At 47.2% G+C, this 23,582-nt stretch overlaps 2 protein-coding genes across 2 annotated transcripts in view; one reads left to right on the top strand and one right to left on the bottom strand.

Moving 5' to 3' along the window:
* CNIH4 (cornichon family AMPA receptor auxiliary protein 4) overlaps window positions 1-23,582 on the top strand; it is a 728,363-nt gene that overhangs the window by 124,177 nt on the left and 580,604 nt on the right. The window lies entirely within an intron of this gene.
* The window catches only part of CAPN8 (calpain 8), a 74,497-nt gene that overhangs the window by 25,977 nt on the left and 24,938 nt on the right, over window positions 1-23,582 (bottom strand). Inside the window, exons 3-10 of the mRNA XM_050760711.1 lie at window positions 12,586-12,704; window positions 11,935-12,068; window positions 10,913-11,081; window positions 9,724-9,807; window positions 7,080-7,165; window positions 4,439-4,513; window positions 3,539-3,699; window positions 245-420 (exon numbers count right to left, since the gene is read on the bottom strand). Of these exons, the coding sequence (XP_050616668.1) occupies window positions 245-420; window positions 3,539-3,699; window positions 4,439-4,513; window positions 7,080-7,165; window positions 9,724-9,807; window positions 10,913-11,081; window positions 11,935-12,068; window positions 12,586-12,704 (1,004 nt within the window). The remainder of the gene's footprint in view (window positions 1-244; window positions 421-3,538; window positions 3,700-4,438; window positions 4,514-7,079; window positions 7,166-9,723; window positions 9,808-10,912; window positions 11,082-11,934; window positions 12,069-12,585; window positions 12,705-23,582) is intronic.

The raw sequence follows: 23,582 nt of genomic DNA, 5'->3' as shown, positions 1-23,582 counted from the left end.
CAGGCAAAGGTTAACGTGTCACACATCTCAGTGTTAGCAGCAGAGACTTAAGCCATAGCAATGAATCTCTACTTGTGGAATTCAGGCCTCAGTAAGGCCACTGGGATTGTTATATAGGGGAGCAAGGACACTTCTCGATTAGGAATACTCCAGCAATAAGAAAGATGTGCTACAATGACTGGCCAAGATATTCAGCCCCAAAACATCAAGTGAGTAATGAAGGACAAACCCAGCACAGCAGTACCTGGTAGACAGCATAGCCGATGCTAAGCATGCCCTGTCCTATCCTCTTCCGTCGCCTGCGATTTTTCTGCATCAGACCCAGCAGCACTGTACAGCAGGGTTCACCAATGCTCTCCTCCTGGTCTTCATCCACTTCATCCAAATGGATTTTGAACTGAGGATTGGTCCAGTAAGTGGCTGGAAGTCACCCAGGTGATGGTGGTTCCCCATGTAGCGGGTGAGGAGATGAAGAAGAACAAAGTAAAAGGAAGAACCTTGATCATCCTAATGAATGCACAGCTCTGTCCAAACTGTGCCTAGTAAGCAGGCCTCAGAAAGTGTCCTTTACAAGGTGGTCAGGCATTTCCTCCTACCTCCCTACACATCCACACACACAGACATATCCCATCGCATTTGGAAATGTGTGCTTGTCCATTTGATCAACGAGGAGCCCAGAAGCGCTTGGCTGGGACTATTCAGGATCCCGTGATCCGAGGGCCACACTGGGCAGCACTGCCTCCAAGTCTTCCTGGGGAAAGACTTAACATCACCTTGCTCTCAGCACTTGACCTGTGAAGGCAAACCCACCTTCTGGAGGAAGGGAGATCTCTGGGTAAAAACCATGTCCCCAGGACAGAAGAGGAGAAAGTCCCAGAAGAGACTAGCTACGAAAGAGGTCTCTGCCTGACACTATCAAGACAACTGCTCTTGCCATCTGATTGACACCTATTCTCCCTCTGAGAGGGCCCCAGCTGCACAGCACAGCTGGCAGCACCCCTGAGAACTAATCTGCCGTCTATCACCCCAGGGTCCTTACAGGATGGCTTCAGTGTCGCAGCCTACTGACGAGACACACTTTCTTCAAGAGAAAGTCATTTAATAATGCATGAGGAATCACGATTGGCAGTTAAGAAGCAGTCCTGCCACACCACCTATGGATATTGAAAAAGATTCCTTCATTTCAAAGATGGCTTTTTAAAAATCTCTCAGAATAGTAAGTACACAAGCCAAGCCACAGAGAGGTTAAAAGGATCAACCAAGGACACGCAGCAAGTCTATGACAGAGTCCAGTGGCAGAGCATAATTGCAGAAGACATGCCTGACAGGTGTCTCCACTCTAGGGCCTCAACAATTTCAATAATCATGTGCCCTGGTGGAAAAAAGAAGTAGAAGGGCGTGGGATTTTTCCTTACATCCTTTAAAGAGGAGTCTAACTTGAAAAATAACAAGGCATTCACAGCTGACCAAGAGCCATTGATTATCACTCTTCTTTACAGTAGGATTTCTTATTCAATTCCACCTTCCCAGAATCCCCAATTCCAGGTTTGTTTGTTTGATTGATTGATTGATTGATTGATTGATTGATTTTAGGGCTCAAGTGTATGGATTTTAAAGTCAGATATCTGTGGATTCCAGAGGAGACAGAAAAAATTCCGTAATCGCCTATACTTCCATCACTACCAAAGGGCAGGAACTATCCATGTCTTCCTGACAGCTAGTTGGTGGCAAGGATGGGATTGTGATTTGGTGTTTGCAGATACCTTGGGCACCCCCTACGGTTCTGAGCTCCGAAAATGATCCATGCAAATCTCCTACACATTTTCTAAGAGCTTGCTAATGGTGAGCAGATTTTAATTTCTCCCAAATGCAACATTACTGCAATCCATACATATTTTGTTTACTCCTTAACAGTACTGGAGGAAGAGAATGGGCCATAAAACAATGCGTCCCGTTTACATAATGCTACACAGTTTACAAAGTGCTTCCCTACACACTGTGTTCCAAGGCTCACAGTGACCCAGTAAGGTTCAAAGGTCAAACCCCATCTGGAGGATTAGGAAACTGAAGCTCAGAAGAGGGAAATGCCCTTCCCAGGGTCTAAATCAAACAACAAGGGCAGGACGTGGACCCCTTTCCTTCCTCTCTGTTCAGCACTCTGGTCACAGCTGCCTGAACTGGGAGCTTTGGGTTGGATGGGTGATGAAAGAAGAGAGAACTTGTCAAGACCCAGCGTTGCACCCAGGTGGGGTTTTATTCTAATGCTGCTTCCCTAGCACTGAGCACAGCCCTGCAGTGAGCTCTGTTCAAGAGAAAAAAGTGACTGGCCCTGCCTCATGTGCTTGCAGTTTAAGTCAATAAACACATCAACAGCAAACCAGGCAGGGAGCATGGGGAGCAGGAGGTGAAAAGTAGAGAGAGCAGGATTTGCTTTTCTTCATTTCTGCTTAGAGATGTGGGGCTGTTTTCCCGAGTTTCTTCATCAGGTGCTGCCTCAGCTGATTCAACCTAGGAGGAGCCTACACAGGGGACACATTAGTGATCTTCTGTGAGCCAGGAAAGCTTCCCACCTTTCATCAGGTGAGGACCCAGGGTTAGTGCGGAGGCCATGCTATATGCCTATACTATCACCATGCTATCTCCACCAGGGACTGAGTCCCCATGACATGCATGCCCTGCGTGTGGCCACCATGGACCACGCTGTCTTTGCCCCTCCACCTCCAACTCAGGCACAAACACACAGTGAAACAGCAGCTCTAATGGATGCAGTCTATTGAAACAGCAGATGTTGTACCCGTGTTCCCCTAGCACACCATCAGCCACTCTGTCCCAGAGCTCAGCGGGATGACTGTTAGCCAGCTGGGTTGGGGGAGTGGGGAGGAAGGGGCAAAAACCCAAGGGAAGAACAGGAGGCCTTAGCATAAGGTGCCAAGAGCAGCATTAGTGTGGAAAGTGCGTCCTTTGGAGGAGGGGAGGGTGGGCGAAGCAGGGATGGTTTGAACACACAGTTCAGGCTGCAGCTGAGCGGCTGCAGAGCCACTGCCCACCCTCACAACCCTGGCCCCCAAGCCCTAGGAAGAAGCAGGACCTCCAGAGGGTGCCCAGAAGTCAAAGAACAAAGTCCAAAGGCTTTATCCAAAGATTAACATATAGGGCTGTGCACAGCGGCTCACAACTGTAATCCCAGAACTTTGGGAGGCCAAAGTTGGTGGATCACTTGAGCCTAGGAGTTCGAGACCAGCCTGGGCAACATGGTGAGATCCTGTCTCTACAAAAAATTTTTTAAAAAATTACCCAGGCCTGGTGATGCGTGCCTGTGGTCCCAGCTACTAAGGATACTGAGCTGAGAGGATCACTTGAGCCTGGGAGGCAGAGGTTGTGATGAGCAGAGATCGCACCACTACACTCCAACCCGGGCAACAGAGCGAGGTCCCGTCTCAAAAAAACACACAACATACCAACAAAAAATTATATAAAGTGACCCAGCTCAGGGAGGATAAGCTGGAGGAGGTTGGGCCGAGGCAGCCCTTCACCTTACCTGGGTAGTTCTGGCAGCCCCCAGCTGTGGAGCCGCGGGTCCAGCGGCCATTGAACAGGACCAGGTTCCATTTGTGCACCTCCTCACTACTCAGAGAGTCCGGGGACAGGTTGCAGATCTCCAACCGAGAGAATTGCCTCACGAAATCTGAAAATGACATCCTGGGGGCAGAGGCCCCAGAGGGCTCTCAGTGAAGAGGGCTGGGTTGTGATTAAAGGCACGCATACCGGGCACGGGAAGGAGCCGTGGCACAGGCCCTAGAGGCCGTGGGCTAACTTGATCTTTCCTGCAGCACACTGATCCAAACACGCAGAGATGACGGTCCACATTCTTCACTAGCGCTAGCTTCTTGGCTCTTATAGGGAGCCCCCCCTCACGTATCTTAACAACCAAGCAAAGGATCTGAACTGTAAACTGCAAAAGACCCCAGGAGGTCATCTCAACAAAGCCTCTGCCTCTAGATTGGGTTAAGTCTAAGCTCACAAGAGGTTTATTTTTGTTTAATTCAGAGTGATGTACAGTTAAGTCGTACCATATTCAAGGAGTATCCTTATTATCTTCCTTAGCTCACTAGCAAAGGAAGTTATCCCATATTGATGGTAGGTAAATCTTAGCTTAAACAGATAGAAGCAGTGCTCTCAGTTCACTGGAAAGATAGTAGAACTGAGAAAGACAGGCTGATAGTTAAGCCAGGCTGAGGGCCCAGATATCATGGTTTCAGAGCTTTAGACGTGCTGGTATAGAGGTGGAATTTTACCAGGACAAAAGGAGGAGAAGAATGAACTCATCATGGTCAGGAATCACGTTGCCTTCCTGGAAGACCTAGAGACTGGCTGCACCCACATCAGAACGGAAAATGGACCCATCACCAATGGGACAGCGCTTCAGCAGAAAACTCACCAGAATTCTCCATCCTCAACTTTCTTGTCCAGTTCTTCCTTCCGCTGGGGGTCTATATGATTCCACTCTGGTGCACTGAGGGGAAAATAAGCAGAGGTGGTCGCTTCTGAGGGGTTCTACACACAGGGCAAGTGTTTACTGCACCCAAACTTCCCCCTAAGAGCCAGAAACAAAATACCAAAAGCACCGCATGCAGACAGAAAGGCAGGATGGACAGTGTGGGGTGAGCACACTGTCTAGGGAAGGGACACAGACCCAGGACATGGACTCCATGGGTACTAGCAGGATGGCCTTGGACATACGACAGGAACATTAGGGCTCAAACATTATTCTCTAATTTTTACTCTCCAGACACATTTGACATTTCTAATTAAGACTCCCAGGCCCCTGTTCTCAGGAATGGGGAGGCACAGGAGAGGACATGGATGAGTTCTTGTCACTAGAAAGGCAGGCACTCCAGTACCCATGAGTCACTTGTCACTCTGGCTTATCCAGCAGTCTGGGGTGAATATGCTGACAGAGTCTAACCGGCTCTGGGGACATGGACTTGGTTCACTTCCTTCCACCTGCAAGAATGATCATCCAGCCCAGTACTACGGCAATTTCCCAGAAGTAACGTCAACCTGTGAGACCTCCTGCTGGTGGCCTTTCAAGGGGAATATCCATGCACTTTGTTCGAATGCCATCTCCAGCTTCCTGACCTTTACAAAGTTAGGTTTTCCTGAAATAGGTATGTGACATCTAAGTAACAGAGCAGCAGCAAGATCCATCTTAAAAAATAAAAATAAAAAAAATAAATCCCTGCTTGAATACCTTCTGCAAAACCTAAGCACCTTCTCTCCCCAGCATAAAGCTGTGGCGCACTCCAGCCCAGCCTCTCTCCCTCCAAGCTAGGCGTTAAGACCCCGGGGCTCAGCAGGACAGTTCCCAGGGCCTCTTCAATTCACTGAAACATTAATTTGATTAAAACCAAATCTCAGAATGTGCTTGTTATAAACAAAGATTAGGGCAGGAGTTGGAAAATTCTAGATCTGACCTACTGCTTCAATTGGTTTTTGGTTTTTTTTTTTAACTTTTTTTTTTTTTTTGAAATAAAATCTCACTAATCCCTGAGCTGAGCTTAGGGATGTCACCTTAGAGATTCAGCACCCTCCTTCTCCAATAGCTGATACATGTAACTATCCCAGGTTGCATCTCCAGTTGGTGGGGCCTCCAGGCCTTGACAGTCACCACCTCCCACCTGCCAGGCAGCGGGTCTCAGGGAAAGGAGAGAAAGTCAAACAAGCCCTTTGGACAGCTCGGTAAATGACTTTTGGTAAGAATGACCCAAATTCAGGGTTTCAATTTCACATAGCCCTGTCATCCTTTTAGGGAAGTTGGCGGAATGGAGGTTTTGGGTTTTGCTCAAACTTAGGCAGTGGAATGAAAAATCCTTCCTACAGGAAGCTCATGTGTGGCCCTAGAGACACGTGTTTCTTCATGACACAACCCTGAAGGGAGTTACTACCCCTCTGTGCAGTCATGACCAGTCATGATGCTGTGATTAAATGTGGCGATGCCCTTCGAGAGCCCTGGTGGCATCACAGAGTACCGACAGCACTTGAGGATTAAGGATATATTGGGAGGGGGCATTATTGTGACCAATTTCATTTCTGGTGGTTCTTTGTCCATGAGACTGGCTAATTATTATTATTATTATTATCATTATTTAAACGGAGTCTCGCTCTGTTGCCCAGGCTGGAGTGCAGTGGCACAATCTCAGCTCACTGCAACCTCCGCCTCCTTGGTTCAAGTGACTTCCAGCTAATTTTTGTACTTTTAGTAGAGACAGGGTTTCACCATGTTGGTCAGGCTGGTCTTGAACTCCTGAGCTCAAGTGATCCACCTGCCTAGGCCTCCCAAAGTGTTAGGATTACAGGCGTGAGCCACTATACCCGGCCGAGACTGGCTAATTCTAATTCCTCCCCCACACTAACCTGCCTCCCCCAGGCCAGCTGTGCTTACTGGACAGAAACCATCCTATGCTTTCCACCCTCCTGCATCATGGGGACATAGATTCCAGGGCACAGCTGTCCTGGGACATCACCACCTCTGACCGACTCAGCAAAGAGGCCTGCCCAAGAGGAGTCTCTCCAGTCAGTGATGAAACCTGCACAGGGCAGGAGCGAGTGCCGCTGCCTCATTCATCACTGCTGCCAGGGCCCAGGGCTCCGAGGGTCAAATTTCATTTTCTCAGCATCCTTGTTTCTTCTTGGTGCTGAGGGGTTTGGCCTTTGTCAGAGTGTCCAGTGTTTGTGGAGTGGAAAGAAACAGACTGTGAGTGATCGATTTGACCTTTGGACCAGCACGGTGTGTCAGGTAAAAAAACACAAAAACCTTTCAGCGCGAAGCAAAATTCCACAGAGCCGCCAAACTTTCAAATGCCAAAGCAGAAAGCCAGAATCGAAGACTACAGCCCAGTGGTTTTTATTTTGCTTTCCTCAGCCTGGATCCATTTAATACTCTTTGCTGAACACACTGTGTGATCTGCAGACAGGACGTGCTGCTGAACTCACTGTGACATCGATCTCATAATTGTGTGTTTTACACGACACCCTTCCGCAGAGAGAGAGAGGATTGGAGAAGCAGGGAAAAAACCTACTCATCGCTCCAGGCTCCCGACCACTCCACTTCACCCCATGGATTCCTGAGTCTGATCAGCCTCTCTGGATGGCCCTGGAAATCCACCTGCAAATTCCACACAGAAAAGCAGCTGAATTACTATGTTCCTGTTGCCTTGCAGGCATGTCTGCACCTGAGAGGATCTGCACTAAATTGTTCAAATGTTCCTAAAGGACCACACTTTTATTTTCCCTTAACGCATCTTTTCAGGCTTGAGCCAAGTACTCTATTTTTCATAATTTGTTTGAATAAATGAAGAGTGAGTCTAACCCAAAAACAAGCTTATGTCTGCTTTAACTCAGATTTAGATTTTATAGTTGACTAAGATCGACTGAGCTCTTAATACATGAGGCCTAATGATAATAAATGCCCTCCCAACAAACACCAAAGCATGGCAGTTAACATTTATTGAGCAGGTACTATAGATGAGGTGTTGTGCTAAGCATTTAAGATGTGTTATTGCCTCATTTAACACTCACGACAATCCTGAGAAGATAAAGAATTATCTTCATTTCATAGCTCAAAAATCTGAGACTTAAAGAAGTTATGTTATCCAAGATTATCTAGTTAGTAAGTGGTGATCGCAGGCTGGGAACCCAGGCAGTCTGTCTCCAAAGCCCACACTCCTAAATCCACATATACTGCTTTCCCCTATTTATTGAACACTCAAGCATAAGCCCCTTGCGCCCTGCACACACACCTGCATTCACATATGCACACACCAACTGCATAAGCTGTTAGGTCCTCATTGTCTTCATTTCCTGTGTATCCCCCAACTCGCCTAGCCCAATGTTTACATGTATATGTTCAATTCCCCTTTATGAGATTATCTTCATTAAAGAGCGTATTTGGGCCGGGTGCAGTGGCTCACGCCTGCACTTTGGGAGTAATCCCAGCACTTTGGGAGGCCAAGGCAGCATATCACGAGGTCAGGAGACTGAGACCATCCTAGCCAACATGGTGAAACCCCGTTGCTACTAAAAATACAAAAAAAAATTAGCTGGATGTGGTGGTGCGTGCCTGTAATCCCAGCTACTCAGGAGGCTGAGGCAGGAAAATCACTTGAACCAGGGAGTTGGAGATTGCAGTGAGCCAAGATTGTGCCACTGCACTCCAGCCTGGCAACAGAGAGAGACTCCATCTAAAAAAAAAAAAAAAAAAAAAAAAAAAAAAAAAAGCGTATTTATGAAACACAAACACATGTAAAGAACATATATTTCATTTAACACTATTTATTTATTTATTTGTGAGACAGGGCCTCTCTCTGCCACCTAGGCAGGAGTGAAGTGGTGCGATCACTGCAGGCTCAACCACCCGGGCTCAAGCGATCCTCTTACCTCAACCTCCTGAGTAGCTGGAACTACAGGCACGCTCTACCATGCCTGGCCTATTTCACTTAAATAAATAACAAGAAGTGGGATATTCACTGCATTTCCCTTTCTGCCTTGGCCATTGGGAAGCCCAAAGCAAAATTAATTTCTCAATTATAGCACTGCCTTCAGCCTGGATTGATGTATTATACTGTATGGTTTTATTGTGTCTATTATTTTAATGGTAAACCATCAGCTGGGCATGGTGGCTCAAACCTGTAATTTCAGCACTTCGGGAGGCCAAGGCAGGAGGATCGCTTGAACCCAGGAGTTCAAGACCAGCCTGGGCAACATAAAGAGATGGTGCCTCTATGAAAATTTTTAAAAATTAATAATTAGCCAGGTGTGATGGCACTTGCCTGTAGTCCCAGCTACTTGGGAGACTGAAGCAGGAGGGTCACTTGAGCCCAGGAGGTCGAGGCTGAGCCAAGATCATGCAACTGCAGTCCAACCCAGGCAAAGTAGCAAGACCCTATCTCTAAATAAATAAATAAATAAATAAATAAATAAATAAAATAATTGTAAGCCACCTTAAATCCTTTTTGAAAGAAGACACAATGTAGAAAATAAAAATAATGAATAGTATAGCCCTTGTTTTTTCCTTGGGTTGGAGAGTAAGGAATACTTGCTTGCCTTTCCATGACTCTACTCCCCACTAAAAGCTGGGACTACTGCCCCTTTTCCCATTTGGGGATTCTGTGAGTTCCCACTGTTTTGCCCACACAAACATATTTTTTCGAACATCTGTAGAATCTAACTGAAAATCTCTACAGCTTTCCTGGCCTCATCTAAGGAGAGGGCTTGCATTTAGTTAAAACCTGTTGAGCAAAAGCTCAGAGAGGTTATGTTGTCCATCTTCAAGTGAGTAAGAGTCAGAAGAGCCTTTATTTATTTTTTATGTTTTAGGGGAAAAAAATTACTTTTTTGTAGCGATGAGGTCTTACTATGTTGCCCAGGAATGGCCTTGAACTCCTGGTCTCAAGTAATCTTCCCACTTCAGACTCCCAAAGTGCTGGGATTACAGGTATGAGCCACCACATCTGGCCAGAAGAGCTGTTCTAATGAGCAAGAGCTAATGCACATCTGTGGTATCGGGGTTCTGCACAGGCGGAGTGTACCCCAACATGACAGTGAAGCTCAAAAGCCAATTCTGAACCTTCTAGTAGTAATCACCTCTTTCTTCCTGCCAGGATGGCTTGGATTCATGGAAATATTATCACATGTTACCTTCCCCCTACACACACAAAATTTTACCTCTTCAACTCCAGTGACAGAGTATGCATGACTCTTAACCAACTTCCGGCTGGTGATGGCTTCTGCTTCAGCTGCACTGGAGACCTAGGTAGAGGAGAAAGTTCATTCAGAGTGGCTGACCCTTACCTCTCAGTGGCTGGCCATAGAATGCTTTCCAAGGACACACTACACAGCCACTGGGGGCTTCAGTGTGGGACTAGGGGTGCAGGAGTGGCAATGAACCTCAGGTAAATAGAGCCATCTCCAACCAGACTCCCTCTTTAATTAGGCCTGCAGTTCCGGGCCAGTGCAGGTGCCTGCCAAGCCTGAAAGACAAGTTACCAGCCTTCAAAATGCCACCAAGAAACTGGGAAGTCATTTATTCTCTGAGAGTGACCCCCGGCTGCCTGAAGAAGGCTAACTCTCCATGCTGATGGCTCTGGACAGGTCCCAGTCCTCCAAGGTTCTCCCTGAGCGGACTCCTCATTATCCTTCCCATTTCCTCAGCATGCTCTCTCCCATGCCCCGTGCCACCCCTCCACCAAAAACACACGTCTCCTGCTGGGGTTTGCAGAGAGAGGAAAAAAGGAGGATCTTCTCACTTTGTCCTTCACATTTCTAAAATCACCAGGTGAGGACAAGAGAGGAAGACAGAGCAGCCAGAAGGCAGCTGGTCACAGGAGCCTGAGGTGGTGATAGGACCTCAGGGCTGGGGGCCTCCAGCCTCTGGTTTCCACAGCCACCTTGGAAATCCACACAGCTCAGCCTGGTGTCCGGCCACAGCCTCTGGTTTCAGAACTTCTCTTTTCTTCAGGGATCTCAAGATCCATCAAGTATCATCAAGTATCACATTTGTTTTCCAAAACCTCAAGATTATTTAGCAAAAAGGACGTAGAAAACAGGTGGCCAAGGATCCAGGGATCCTAAACTATGTTCTTAGGGCCATTCCAGCAGTACTGAAGGGGCTCTAACAGCGAGAGGGAAATTGGGACTCCTGCAATGCAACTAACCCCAGTTCCTACCTACCAATTAGGTCTACCAGCCCCTACATGTGCAGGCCTATGTGTCACCAGACTTGCCCACTAAGCCCCAGACTCTGCTCTGACCCAAAGCCTTCCTATGCCTCTTTCCCGCTGTCTCGTCCCTTCCCTACCACACAATGGGTGGCGGTGGTGGGAAGATGGGGCAGTACACAAGCCATATGCCTCACATCAATGGAGCAGCCCAGCAGAGACCCCGCACGGAGGGCCTTCTTGATGATCTGATATAGATTGGCTGGTGGTTTCTTCAGGTCATAAAACTCAGAGATGCCACCTGTGAAATCCTCAAACCCCTCCACTGTGGAACCTCCAGCGAGAGCCTCATAACAACCATTGAGCCTATTGGAAAAGAAAGAACACATGCCCCATTAGCACCCCCAGCAAGGAGACCCAGGGATTAGGGACTGGGACAGTGCTAGGACGTACTGTGGCCTGGAAGATAAAGGAGGGCTCTTTGCCAATTTTGCCTTTGGGCCAGGAAGGTGCTTAGGCCACTGTTTCGTGTGCCCAGCTCAGCACTTCACTAGGAACTGACCTCAGCCAACCTCTCTCCAGCCACCCTCTCCTTTACAAAGCCAAAGGCAATCCCTCCAGAGCTGGCCCCAGCTGCTTGGGTTTCTGGGGCTGGGGCCACAGATGGGGAGAAGGAGAACTTTCCCTCAAGGCTGAGAGGCATCTGCTGAGGCTTACTGGGAAATAGGACTAGAAAGGAACTGGGGTTGCAGAAAAGGGTATCAGTAAACAAATGTAATTAAAAGAACCCCAAAGAAGGTTTTGAACATCAAACGCCGGTGAGAAGAACTCCTGAGGAAAGAGCAGACACTTTGTTGAGTTTGCTATCTAGTACATTTGTTTTATTATTCTTCTTCATTCTTTCAAACATTTACATTGCCCCAGGAACCTACCTTGGGATTTGAAAGATGAAAAGCTCAGGCCCAGAGGAGCAGGGAGGCTCGCCCCACCACATACACAATAACCCGAGGCAGAGCTGAGATGCTAAACTCCCCGCCCAGATTTCTGTTTCTCTTAGTTACTGAAAAGTGCTCTCTCTCCAGCTCATGGGGGTCTGGATGCTGGGAAAGACTTGGCCATGACGCCCTGAGTTTGGGGTGGGGAGGCAGACGTTGGGGGGACAGGTGAGAGTTTTCAGGGAGGCTCTGGTGTCTCCCAGCTCCTGGCTTCCCCCACTTACTTGGCATAGGCTTTCTCCAGCAGGGCACTCCAGAATTCATTGCCTTGCTCCGAGTGTAGGAAGAGCAGCTGTCCATTCTTGGTGGGCAGCCTGTCGTCAATGACCACTTCCACCCACTCTCCGTACTGCCAGAACTGGGGAGAGGCGACACAGTGGCAGCTCACATGAATAAGCAGATGTGTAAAGGGAGTCCCTCCAGGGGACCTCACGTGGGGACTCTGTGCCATCAGTGTTCAAGTCTTGGCTCCGTAGGAGCAGGACCTGTGTCTGCCTTATCTGTGCACATAGGAGATGCCAGATGAACCCGGGAACATCTAGTCTAGGGTCTGCGTTTGTGCACCAGAGAACTTGCCCAGCGCCACCCAGTGGCAGCAGGAAGTGATTCAGACCCACACCTCCTGACCCTCAGTCCACAGTGCTTTCCTCAAGGCCACCTGGCCTGGGGGAGCTGGGAACGGGGTGGATGTGTGGATATCTGGATGGATGCATTGAAGCAGGTACTTAGACTGAAATGTGCATCAGAGTCACCTAGAGGGATTGTTAAGACATAGATCACTGTGCCGCAAACCCAGAATTTCTGATGCAGTGGGTCTGCGGTGGGACCTAAGGGTACGGAAAGCAGCGACAAAGGGCCTGAGCAGAGCATAGTACCTGAAAGTGAAAGATTCCTGCATAGTTCTCCTGGAAGTTCTGGTCCCTGGGGACCACCCGGTAAAGCAGCTTTTCATTCAGGGTCAGGGAGGCAATGGCAGCCAGAAGCCAGCAGTCACCTGCACAGTGTCACGGGGGACACAGATTGGTCAGGCCCAGCCTGCAGGGGCCCTGCGTTCTCTGACCCTGTCCCATTTAACCCAGAGTCCACGTTGCCCCATTCCCTTCTAAGTCAGGCAGAGTCTCCTCCTCCGGTGCTGGAAATGCACCTGCAGCCATCAGCTTCCCCTGCCTCCCTGGGATTTGTTTACTGGGAGTCCATCCTCTGCTCCTCCCTGTGGCTGCCCCTCCCCCACATGCTGATCATTTCCCCGCTCCTACACACTCAGCCAGTGGAGTGGAAGAGAAAAGAAAACAAAGAAAAAAGAAAAGAAAAGAGGAGAGGAGGGAAGGGGAGGGGAGGGGAGGGGAGGGGAGGGGAGGGGAGGGAAGGGAAGGGAAGGGAAGGGAAGGGAAGGGAAGGGAAGGGAAGGGAAGGGAAGGGAAGGGAAGGGAAGGGAAGGGAAGGGAAGGGAAGAGAAGAGAAGTCCGTTTGGCCCCTTATTAGCAGCTCTGATTAATTTGGTTGAGGGAAACATTGAAGCTGTTCATCCAATCTACGATGTGTACATGTAAGAGTGTGTGTGTGTGTGTGTGTGTGTGTGTGTGTGTTCCTTGCCCCTCCTGACCTTGGATAATGGAGAGTTGGCTCTGCATGGTCTGTTTACAGTATTGCCCTTTCTTGTTTCAGAGTTCACCAGGAGAGCCTTGATGCCTCGTTGCTTAAAACTCCCTTGAGATATTGCTTAGCATTAAATCATCATAATTTGAGGCAGAAGAAATAAAAGTCAAGAGAGGTTACAAATCCTGGGGTTTGGTGTTGGTCACATTGGAGATTCAAGGAAATGCAAAAGAAAAAGAAAACCCCTTTCTGTGCAAGTTGGGACCCATCACACTGATGCCACTGAGTGATGCTTCCCTGGGAGGCATCATTGTCCCTTGCAGTGTCAACTTCAAAAGAAGCAACATGGGCTCCAGGCACCGCTGCCTACCTTAGCATCCTATGGTGAATCTATCATCTTGGAAGTGATGTAACTTTGCTCACGTCTACTTATTTGCTTATTTCACATCAACCTCTGAGGTCTCAGTGTCCTCAAGTGTGCTTTTCATCGTGTGAAAGGCTATTGCATCTTTCTGGCCTAGTACTGCTTCTTTCCACCTCCACTGTAGATCCCTAGCTCTAGTAGTCTAAGATTTGGTGAACAAGTCCCTATTTCTCCTATTCATTCCATTCAAACAGCTCCAAAATCCTGCCTGTGCATTTCAGCCTTTATCTTTTCCATATAAAAGATCTGAATCTTTTCAATGTGTGTTCAGATGTAAGGCCCTTCAACCTTTTAGAGACCATCTGTGGACCTTGTCTCACTCTAAGTTTTCTTTTAACACTGTGGCCAGAGCTACATACATATTGTAAGTGTGAACACATTATGGTTTTCTCAGAAAACCTGTTGCCTGAGCAAGCAGTAAGCCAGGAACCCACATCTGAGGAGCCATCACCTTCATCATCACTCAGAATTGCTGCATCACCAGGTCGTCCTAGAAAGCCCCGGCCTCTGTCTGCCTGGATCTTTCCCAACAAAGAGGTTCATGATCTGACCCCAAATTAATTAATTCCTCTCTTTCTCTCTCTCTCTCGCACTCTCGCACTCTCTCGCTCTCTCTCTCTCTCTGTCTCACACACACACATACTCATTTACTTTCTTTTTCTTCTAAGAGACAGGGTCTTGCTCTGTTGCCCAGGCTGGAGTACAGTAGCACCATCATGACTCGTTGCAGCCCCAACCTCCTAGTCTCAAGTCATTCTCCCACCTCAGTCTCCTGAGTCACTGAAACTACAGGTGCATGCCATGCCTGGTTAATTTTTAAAAATTTTTTCATAGAGACAGGATCCTGCTATGTTGCCCAGGCTGGTCTTGAACTCCTGGACTCAAGTGATCCTCCTATCTTAGCCTCCCAAAGTGCTAGGATTACAGGTGCAAGCCACCATGCCTGGCCATATTACTTTTTGAAGAGCTTTTCTGATCCAGGAGGCAACCTGCTTCCTGCCTCACTCTCTCACCAGGCTCTCCTTCACAGACAAACACTATCTTCCTAATGGCAACAGGGCTCCTAGGTGAGACTAGACCTGGTAGTCAAGGGAAACAGAGTTAATGTGGTTGGACTGGCATGAGTTATGTTGCTTCTCACCAAAGAAGCCTCAAGCAGGGCAGTATCTTATTAAAAGGCAACTTCCAAAGGTTGAGCAAAATAACACAGTTTCCTCCTCCCACCCAACTCCTCTCAGCCCAGTTTTCTTCTATGAACACCTGTGATCATGTCACTCCCCTGCTCGAAATCTTGCAACTGTCCTCCATTGCTCACCAATGAAATACAACCTAACAGGGCACCAACACCCTTCACAATATGACTCCAACCTACTTCTCCAGTCTTTTTCCTATTACGCTCCCCGCTATGAATCTAATCTCCCAATCAAACTTGGATATGTACAAAACATACCCTGGTCTTTTTCATGATGTGGGTTTTCTTGTTTGTTCCCTCTGCTTGCAAACTTCTTGCTGAATCTTACCCCTTCTCCATGAAGCTTTCTCTGATACCTCCTACCCTCCAGCCAGAAGTCACCTCTTTTCTGTATGTGTCCTAAAGACCTTATTTACGCTTCTCTTGCAGAGTTATCACAAGCTGCCTCAGATCACGATTCACACCCAGAGTGGCCTCAAAACCCCATTTATGCATCAACTCCTTGGCAGAGCTTTCCTTACCCCTGCCGCTGGCCTGTCTCACCGGCGCCAAGCCCTTCCTCTTCACACCTCTCCAGCAAGTTCTAAGGCCACTTGAGTACATCTGTTTGTCTCTCTCCCCATCACTCTCTCTCTCACTCTCTGACCTCTTCTTGCAAAGCAGCAATGTGGATTCACTCATCTCGGCATCCCCAGCAGGCGGCTGACACATAGAAGCAGCTCAACAGATGTTTGATGAATAAAAACAAATAAGCAGATGACCACATGAATCAATGAATCATATTTTGTTCTTCTGCAAATCTCCAACAGCATCTTACATATATTTGCACCTCAACCTCCCAGGTCTGTAGGGAAGTGACATTCAACAAGAATCTGCATCGAACCTGACAGATTTCACTTCCACCAGCATCAGGCAGTGGGAGATAAACAAGGTAAGCCAAGCACGGAAGCCCAGTCTTCTGGGGAGTAAAGGGGGGCGACTGCTCTGTAACACGTCTAAAGCAAGTGGCTTCTCAAAGAGATCAGAGCGGCCATATAGCCCTCATTACTGGGCGTGGTTCTGGTTCCCTTCTGATGTGAAGGTTCTGGCTCCCTGTCTAAGCTTCTTCCGACAGCCCACCCAGAGCACTCCCTAGATATTACAATTCAAGTCACGGCAACAAAATGTCCCTCTGTTGCTGACATCAAACGAGGTGGCCCAGCTGGAGGAGAGTTTAATTTTCTCTTCATCTACCTCACTCCTGACATTTCACAGGGTCTACCCGGCTCTTGCAAGCAAGCACAGAGGCTCGAGGAGATGCCGTGGCTGTGTAGGCTTTTGGATCCTTGTCAGTTACTGCATGAAGTGTGAATGGATTGTCATGACGAGAATGCGTTTTCAAAGGAATATGTCCAAATGTGCTTCCCTTCAGAGTCCTCTGGAAGATGGACATTTACTCCGTTGTTTACATTTCAGAAACTTGTTTGGGGACCTGCCAGCAGAAAAACAGCTTTGATCTTGGAGCATAGGTTTTGTTTTGTTTGTTTTGTTTTGTTTTGTTGTTTTGAGACAAGGTCTCCCTCTGTTGCCCAGATGAGCAACCACAGCTCACTGCAGCCTTGACCTCCTGGGCTCACGCAGTCCTCCCACCTCAGCCTCCCAAATTGCTGGGACTACAGGAATGTGCCACCATGCCCAGCTATTTTTTAAAAATACAGAGATGGGGTCTCACTCTGTTGCCCACACTGATCCTGAACTCCCAGCCTCAAGCAGTCTTCCTACCTTGGCCTCTCTAAGTGCTGCAATTACAAGCATGAGCTACTACACCTGGCTAATTTTCAATTTTTTAAATTTCAAAAGCAGTCAGGAGGCTTTGAGATACTAGTTAGGTGGTGAATAAGGCGGACAAAAAACACTGGGAAATACCTTGATAGACAAGTCCCTCCTCCCAGCTACCTTCCAGCTAGCGCTCCTCAGGAGTTAGTCCTCACTCATGAGCTTTAAGCAGAGATGCACTCCGTGGGAATTTAGGGAAGGTTTCCATGTCCTGATGAAGTGGGGCAGGCTTGGCTGGCAGTATTTTTTGCCCATTGCCCTTCCCCCTTGTCCCCATCTGGAAAGTCCACATTGTGCTTGGAGGTGCAGAGCCAGCTTGCAATCCCAAGGCTGCAGGTGCAAGATGAAAGTCAGCACAGGAGAGTGCAGAGCAGAGCACAGTGTGAGTCTAGCTCTCCAAGGGCATTATTAAAGTTATACTAGCCCCGGGCTATCTACCTCTAGTTTTCTTGTTATAAAAGAAGAACTTGCCCCCTATTTGTCTGAACCACAACAGTGGGTTTTATGCTTCTTGTAGCCGAAGGTTTTTCTAACTGATATTAGAAGCATGACTACAGAGTGATTTGGTATGCCCCATAAATTGGCTCTGAAAAAAGAGTTCCACAAAAGGAATTCCAAAATAAGGTTGGGAATAGCCTTTCAAATACACACATTTTCCCATGCACTGGGTTAAATTTATTCTAGGGAGACTAGAAGACCTGAATGGGAATGCCTGTGTCTGGTCCCCAAATGGAGATAAATGCTCTCTAAAAAACTATAACAAGGCCGGGCGCGGTGGCTCACGCCTGTAATCCCGGCACTTTGGGAGGCCGAGGCGGGCGGATCACGAGGTCAGGAGATCGAGACCATTCTAGCTAACAGGGTGAAACCCCATCTTTACTAAAAATACAAAAAAAAGCTGGGTGTGGTGGCAGGCACCTGTAGTCCCACCTACTCAGGAGGCTGAGGCAGGAGAATGGCGTGAACCTGGGGGCGGAGCTTGCAGTGAGCCGAAATCGCACCACTGTACTCCAGCCTGGGTGACAGAGCAAGACTCCGTCTCAAAAAAAAAAAAAAAAAAAAAAAAAAACTATAACAAAAGCTCTCTTTAAAAAAAAATGTATTTGAGAGGCCGAGGTAGGCAGATCACTTGAGGTCAGGAGTGCAATACCAGCCTGGCCAATATGGTGAAACCCCGTCTCTACCAAAAATGCAAAAATTAGCCAGGCATGGTGGCAATCACCTGTAGTACCAGCTACTCGGGAGGCTGAGGCAAGAGAATCACTTGAGCCCAGGAGGCAGAGGTTGCAGTGAGCCAAGATCACACCACTGCACTCCAGTCTGGGTGGCAGAGCAAGATGCCGCCTCAAAAAGAAAAAAAAAATTAAAATCCACCAGGAGACAATAATCCTGAATCAAACATTGTTTTAAAAAAAACCCTTAATTCAAAAATTCCCTTTACACATTAAAATCAAAGCTTAAAGGTCTGGATGTCTAATGTTATTATAAACTGTAGGTAGCAAGAACTCAAGCTATAGCTTAACGGAATTTCCCAAACACCAAGGGAAGAAATGGAGATGCTTCTGGACTGCAGGTAGAAAGAAAGAGGAAGGAAAGAAGAAAGGTCAGACATCGGAATCCCTACGGTGGCCCCTACCTTACCTTGAGGTTGAACAATGGCTGAAGTGGAAACAAGAGTAAAGCCTCAGATAGTTGGAAGCAGAAGTCAAAGCAGAGAACACGTATGTCCTGCTTCCCATTCAGGAATCCAGGAACAGAGTAAAGATGGCATCATGGAGCACTTAAGAAGAAGATGAAAGACAATGGAAGTGCCCCCAAGTCTCCCTCAGGTATTACGTAAGATTGAGCTGAGATTGACTAGCGGGCTTCTCCCATTGGTGGAAGGACATTGTTTGACCTTCCTTATACCCAGGTGCCATCCTGGGATGGTGGAGGAGGAACCAGACTTTACAAAGTGAGAAACCACCTGTCTTCATCCATTCATGCTGCTATAACAAAATACCATACACTTGATGCCTTAGAAACAACAACACAACTCTGGAGGCTGGAAAGTCCAAGACCAAGGCACCAGCAGAGTTGATATGTGGCAAGAGCCCACTTCCTTGTTCATAAATGGCTGTCTTCCAGTTGTGTCCTCAAATGGCAGAACAGGTGAGGGGGCTCTCTAGGGCCTCTTTATAAAGGTACTAATCCCATCGATGAGGGCTTTGTCCTCATGATTTAATCACCTCCCAAAGGCCCTACCTCCTAATACAATGATATTGGATGTTAGGATTGCAACATATGAATGGCGGGAGCGGGGACAGACACAAACATTCAGTCTATAGCACCACTCAAATAGAGTAATTAAAAGCAATGTTTATCCAAAAGAGAGAAGAACTTGAAACAGGGAGAGGCATAATACCTTTAATCGGCTAGTTTATGTTTCCCTCCTACTCATGGTCCGTGGAAATTGGGGCTCCACAGCAAGCTGAGAGTAGTCGAGCAAAATAATGAATGCTGTGCTGATTGCACATCTGAGTGTAATGTAAAGATTTTGACCCTGCTAATATATGCTTGTTTTTTAAAAATCCATCTTCAATATTTTATCACAGCTGAGGCATCCTTAGCCTACTCTTCCACAGAAGGCTGCTCTAAATGTTTTTATACACAGGGAGCTATTTCAGCTCTGTACATCACCACGAAGCAGTCACAGAGCCTCCCTTCCCCCACTTGGTGAACATGCCTTTGGAAGCCCTTGGCGTTTAATTCATGCCATTTTGACTACCTTAAAACACACACACACACACACATTGACTTTTTTTTAAACCACTCCTTGTGGAGCAGGGCTAATTCATAGGCAGTGTGCCCAGAGTCGACCCACACATTGACTTTTATCTCTATTTGCTTCATTGACAATTCCCATCTCTCTGGCTAGACTTGGAAGTTGCCTGGAGGCAGACAGTGGGCATAGTGGTTCTAACAGACCCCAGCATAAAATGCTTACTGACTGAACTCACCTCAATATAATTGTGTCAAAGGTGATTTGAAAATTCAGATCTTGAGTAGCCTGTCACTAGTAAAGCTTTCTGGGACTCACTTTCTGCTTCCCCCCTTTTTCTCTCACTTCTGCCTTCTCTGGCTAAAAGCAAATTTTGACATTCAAAGAAAGGCTCTGACTTGCTTCTCAAGCTTGGTCCCCATGCCTCAAGTAGAGCCTCATCTCCCCCACCTTCTGACACCCACCTCTCTGAAGACTCTATGTGTATCATGGTTAGACTCAGGTCTACCTGGATTTGAGAGACTGACCTTTTGACTTCCCTCAAGCCATGTAATTATACCATTCTTCATTCCCTCCAAATGATACAGATGCCCACCCTTACCCACTGTGACCAGAGGTGAACCTAGACTTTTCTAAACCTGGCGGACACCAGCTCAACTGGGTCTCCTGTGCCCCCGCCCTGTAGCCCTAGCACTATCTGTAGCCACACTCCACCTCTGCCCTCTTCCCCAGCCCAGCCCTGGAGCACAGATGGCTCCAGCTCTGCCATGGCCTCTTAGCATCCTCAGGTACTCCTGTTTGCTCCTGTCACCTGCTCCCCTGATTCCCATCACCATCCAGCAGCAGCACCTGGGCAGGCTGGCCAGGTGGCACATGGGACTGGGGAGTGAATGAGTCAGCCATGTTCCTACTCCTGAGCATCCTAAGCAGGATCCTCTGTTTAAGTTCCCATCTTCTTAGAATCACTTAGTAAATCTCCCCTATCTTGCACCAACCTCCAACCCTCCTGGAGGTCCTCTCCCTTCAGGCTTAAGGGGTAGCTCCTGTATGCCATCATCACTCACCAGTGCTTACCAAGTATCACCATGTGTGGGGCCATCTGCAGGACACTAGGACAAGAGAGACCTAAAGGACACTGCCTCTGCCCTTGAGAAGGCTACAAACTTAGAAGAGTAGAAATAGCACAGGTTTTGGACTCGGAAAGCCTGTGTTCAAAGCCCCGGCCCCTTACTTATCTGTTGAGTGACCAGCAGCAATCACTTGACTCCTAGGATTCTCAGTTTTCTAATCTGTAAAATGAGTTTGGACCTCATAGTTTATTGTACAAGATCATCTGATACTGAGCAAAAAGGGCGTATTTGTAACAAGAAAAATGTTTAGGGATATCTGTATATATCTCCAGTTGACCTTCTGTATCCATGGGTTCCATATTCATGGGTTCCATATCCATGGGTTCAACCAACTGCAGGCTGAAAATATTTTTTAAAAATGGATGGTTTGTCTGTACTGAACATGTACAGACTTTTTCTTGTCATGATTCCCTAAATGATATCATATAACAACTATTTACATAACATTTACACTGTATTAAGTATTATAAGTAATCCAGAGGTGATTTAAAGTATATGGGAGGATATGCATGGGCTATATGCAAATATTACATCATTTATATCAGGGACTTGAGCATCTGTGGATTTTGGTATTCACGGGGATCCTGGAACCAGTACGCCACAGATACAGAGGGAAGACTGTATGGCGGGGGTGTGTGTGTGTGTGTGTGTGTGTGTGTGTGTGTGTAGTCTCCAGTTGGCTAGGGAGGACATCATGACATAAAAGATATCAAAGATACACATGAGTGTATATGTAACAGCAGGTATGATATTTTTAGAGCGCCTCTGGAGTATCTTGATTAATGTTCCCCCAAGGGTAAGCCAGCTTCTCTCTCCCCGACTGAGTACAATCTCTTCCAATAAGCAACTGCTCGTTTGCTGATAAGGAACAATTCCCTGGCCTTTCCATATTCAGGACAAAATAGGACCTTCAGTGCCTCTGGGAATTGTAGGCAGGGCCTTCGGCTGACACCCCAGGCTCTGTGGTCCCTACTCTCCCTCAAACAAACAACGTAGAACCAAAGGAAACAATCTCAGGCAGAAGCTCACATGCACAATTAAAAACATGAGTCGCTATGCTGGGGCCCTGCTCTGTCCTAATCCATTCACCCCATTACCACCTGCCTGCTCTGAGTCAGGTTTAAAGCACCGTTCTCTGCACCTTCTTTGAACCTGCAAATGTACTTCAGCCTAATGGACTTTGCACATCTGGAAGTTGCCCACAATAAATCCTGCTAATGTAGAATTAAAGTAGGTTAATCTGACCAGGTGAGGTGGCTCACGCCTGTAATCCCAACACTTTGGGAGGCCAAGGCAGGTGGATCACCTGAGGTCAGGAATTTGAGACCAGCCTGGCCAACATAGTGAAACCCCATCTCTACTAAAAATACAAAAATTAGCTGGACGTGGTGGCCCGCACCTGTAATCCCAGCTACTCAGGAGGCTAAGGCAGGAGAATTGTTTGAACCCAGAGGGCAGAGGTTGCAGTGAGCGGAGATAGTGCCCCTGCACTCCAACCTGGGTCACAGAGAAAGACTCTGTCTCAAAAAATAAATAAGTAAATAAAATAAAGTAGATTAATCAGATGGCTTTTGGACAGGGTAAGTTCCTAGAAAGTGCACATGAGAAAAAAAATGTACTGTAGGCTCAGCCTTTTACCCTCCAAGAGTTGAAATCACATAAGCCACACCCTCATCAGTGTATTGCACAAGGAGAGTGGCTTCTGTTACAATCATTTTAATTGGGAAGCCATTAGACTGGGGCAGCTAAACCACTTTAAGTTTTTACCTAAGCAAGCCAAAGCCCGATGCAAACAGTAAAATGAAACTAGAGACTTTACCAATCAGAAACCACCAACTAATCCCTAAAACCAGTCTTTCCATGTAATCAATCAAATGTGTTGTATTTCTCTTACTTCCATATTCAGCCTCTAAAAGCCCACGCTGCTGCAGCGGAGCTCTCTGAATCTCTTCTGGTTTTCAGGGCTGCCCAAATCACGAATCCTTCTTTGCTTGAATAAACCCTGTCACATTTATTTTGTCTAAAGTTTTTCCTTTAACACTTCCTGTATTTGAATCTGCCTGTGCTTTGCACAAGACAAAGTAGCTATTTAATGACCATTTGCCAGACAAGTAAAGCTGAGGCTCTGAGCTCAAGGGACCCCGAAGGCCAGACAGTGTCAGCGCCAGGACTAGTTCTAGCAAGATGATGAGTTTTCTGCCTTCCCAAATCTTGCAGTGCCACGTGGAACCTGAAGTAAATACATTCACATCATTTGAAATAAATGCCCTAGACCTCTGTACAAGAGAAAAAAGAAATTTCAGGAGCAGTCCCTCCTCCTGTAAACCTACACATAGCTTCTCATCAGCCCCTTTTCATCCTCACTTTCCAATTGCCACCAACCACCCTCTCTCCCCATCTTTTGCTAGCATTTGGTTCACCCTCTGACTTACCTCATGAAATAGCATCTCCTTACATTGCAATAACATAAAACAGCCTGACTCCTAGAGTTGTTATAAAGATAAAAATAAGATAAGATACACAAGGTGCCTAGCTGAGTGCCTGCCACATAGAAGCCCTCAATAAACCTCCTTATTATTCACTGTTATCACCCAACATACAATTAACACAAACACCAGGGAACCCAAACAAGTGAATCAGCAAATGCTTATTGAGCGTCTACTGCCTATAGGAAAACAAAAACTGAAATGATACCAGGAAGTTGCTGGTGTCCTTCCGTATCCACCCCTGTGTTTGGTATAGGATGTAGGACTACTATCGCACTCCTACCACCTGCCTTCCTGCCCAGGTGTCCTGTCTCAGGCATCAGAATCACTAGTTTGTCAGTTGCTGAAGCCCAGGAGCCATTCTGATTCCTTTTCTTCACTCCATTCGTATCCAATTGCTTCCCAAGTGCTTTTGATTTTATTCCTAAATAGCTCTCAAATCCTATCCTCCTCCCTAACATTCCTGCC

This window comes from Macaca thibetana, chromosome 1 (genome assembly GCF_024542745.1).
Source record: "Macaca thibetana thibetana isolate TM-01 chromosome 1, ASM2454274v1, whole genome shotgun sequence".
NCBI lineage: Eukaryota > Metazoa > Chordata > Mammalia > Primates > Cercopithecidae > Macaca > Macaca thibetana.
Note: the sequence above shows the minus strand (reverse complement) of the source record. Positions and strands in the feature narration are given on the sequence as shown.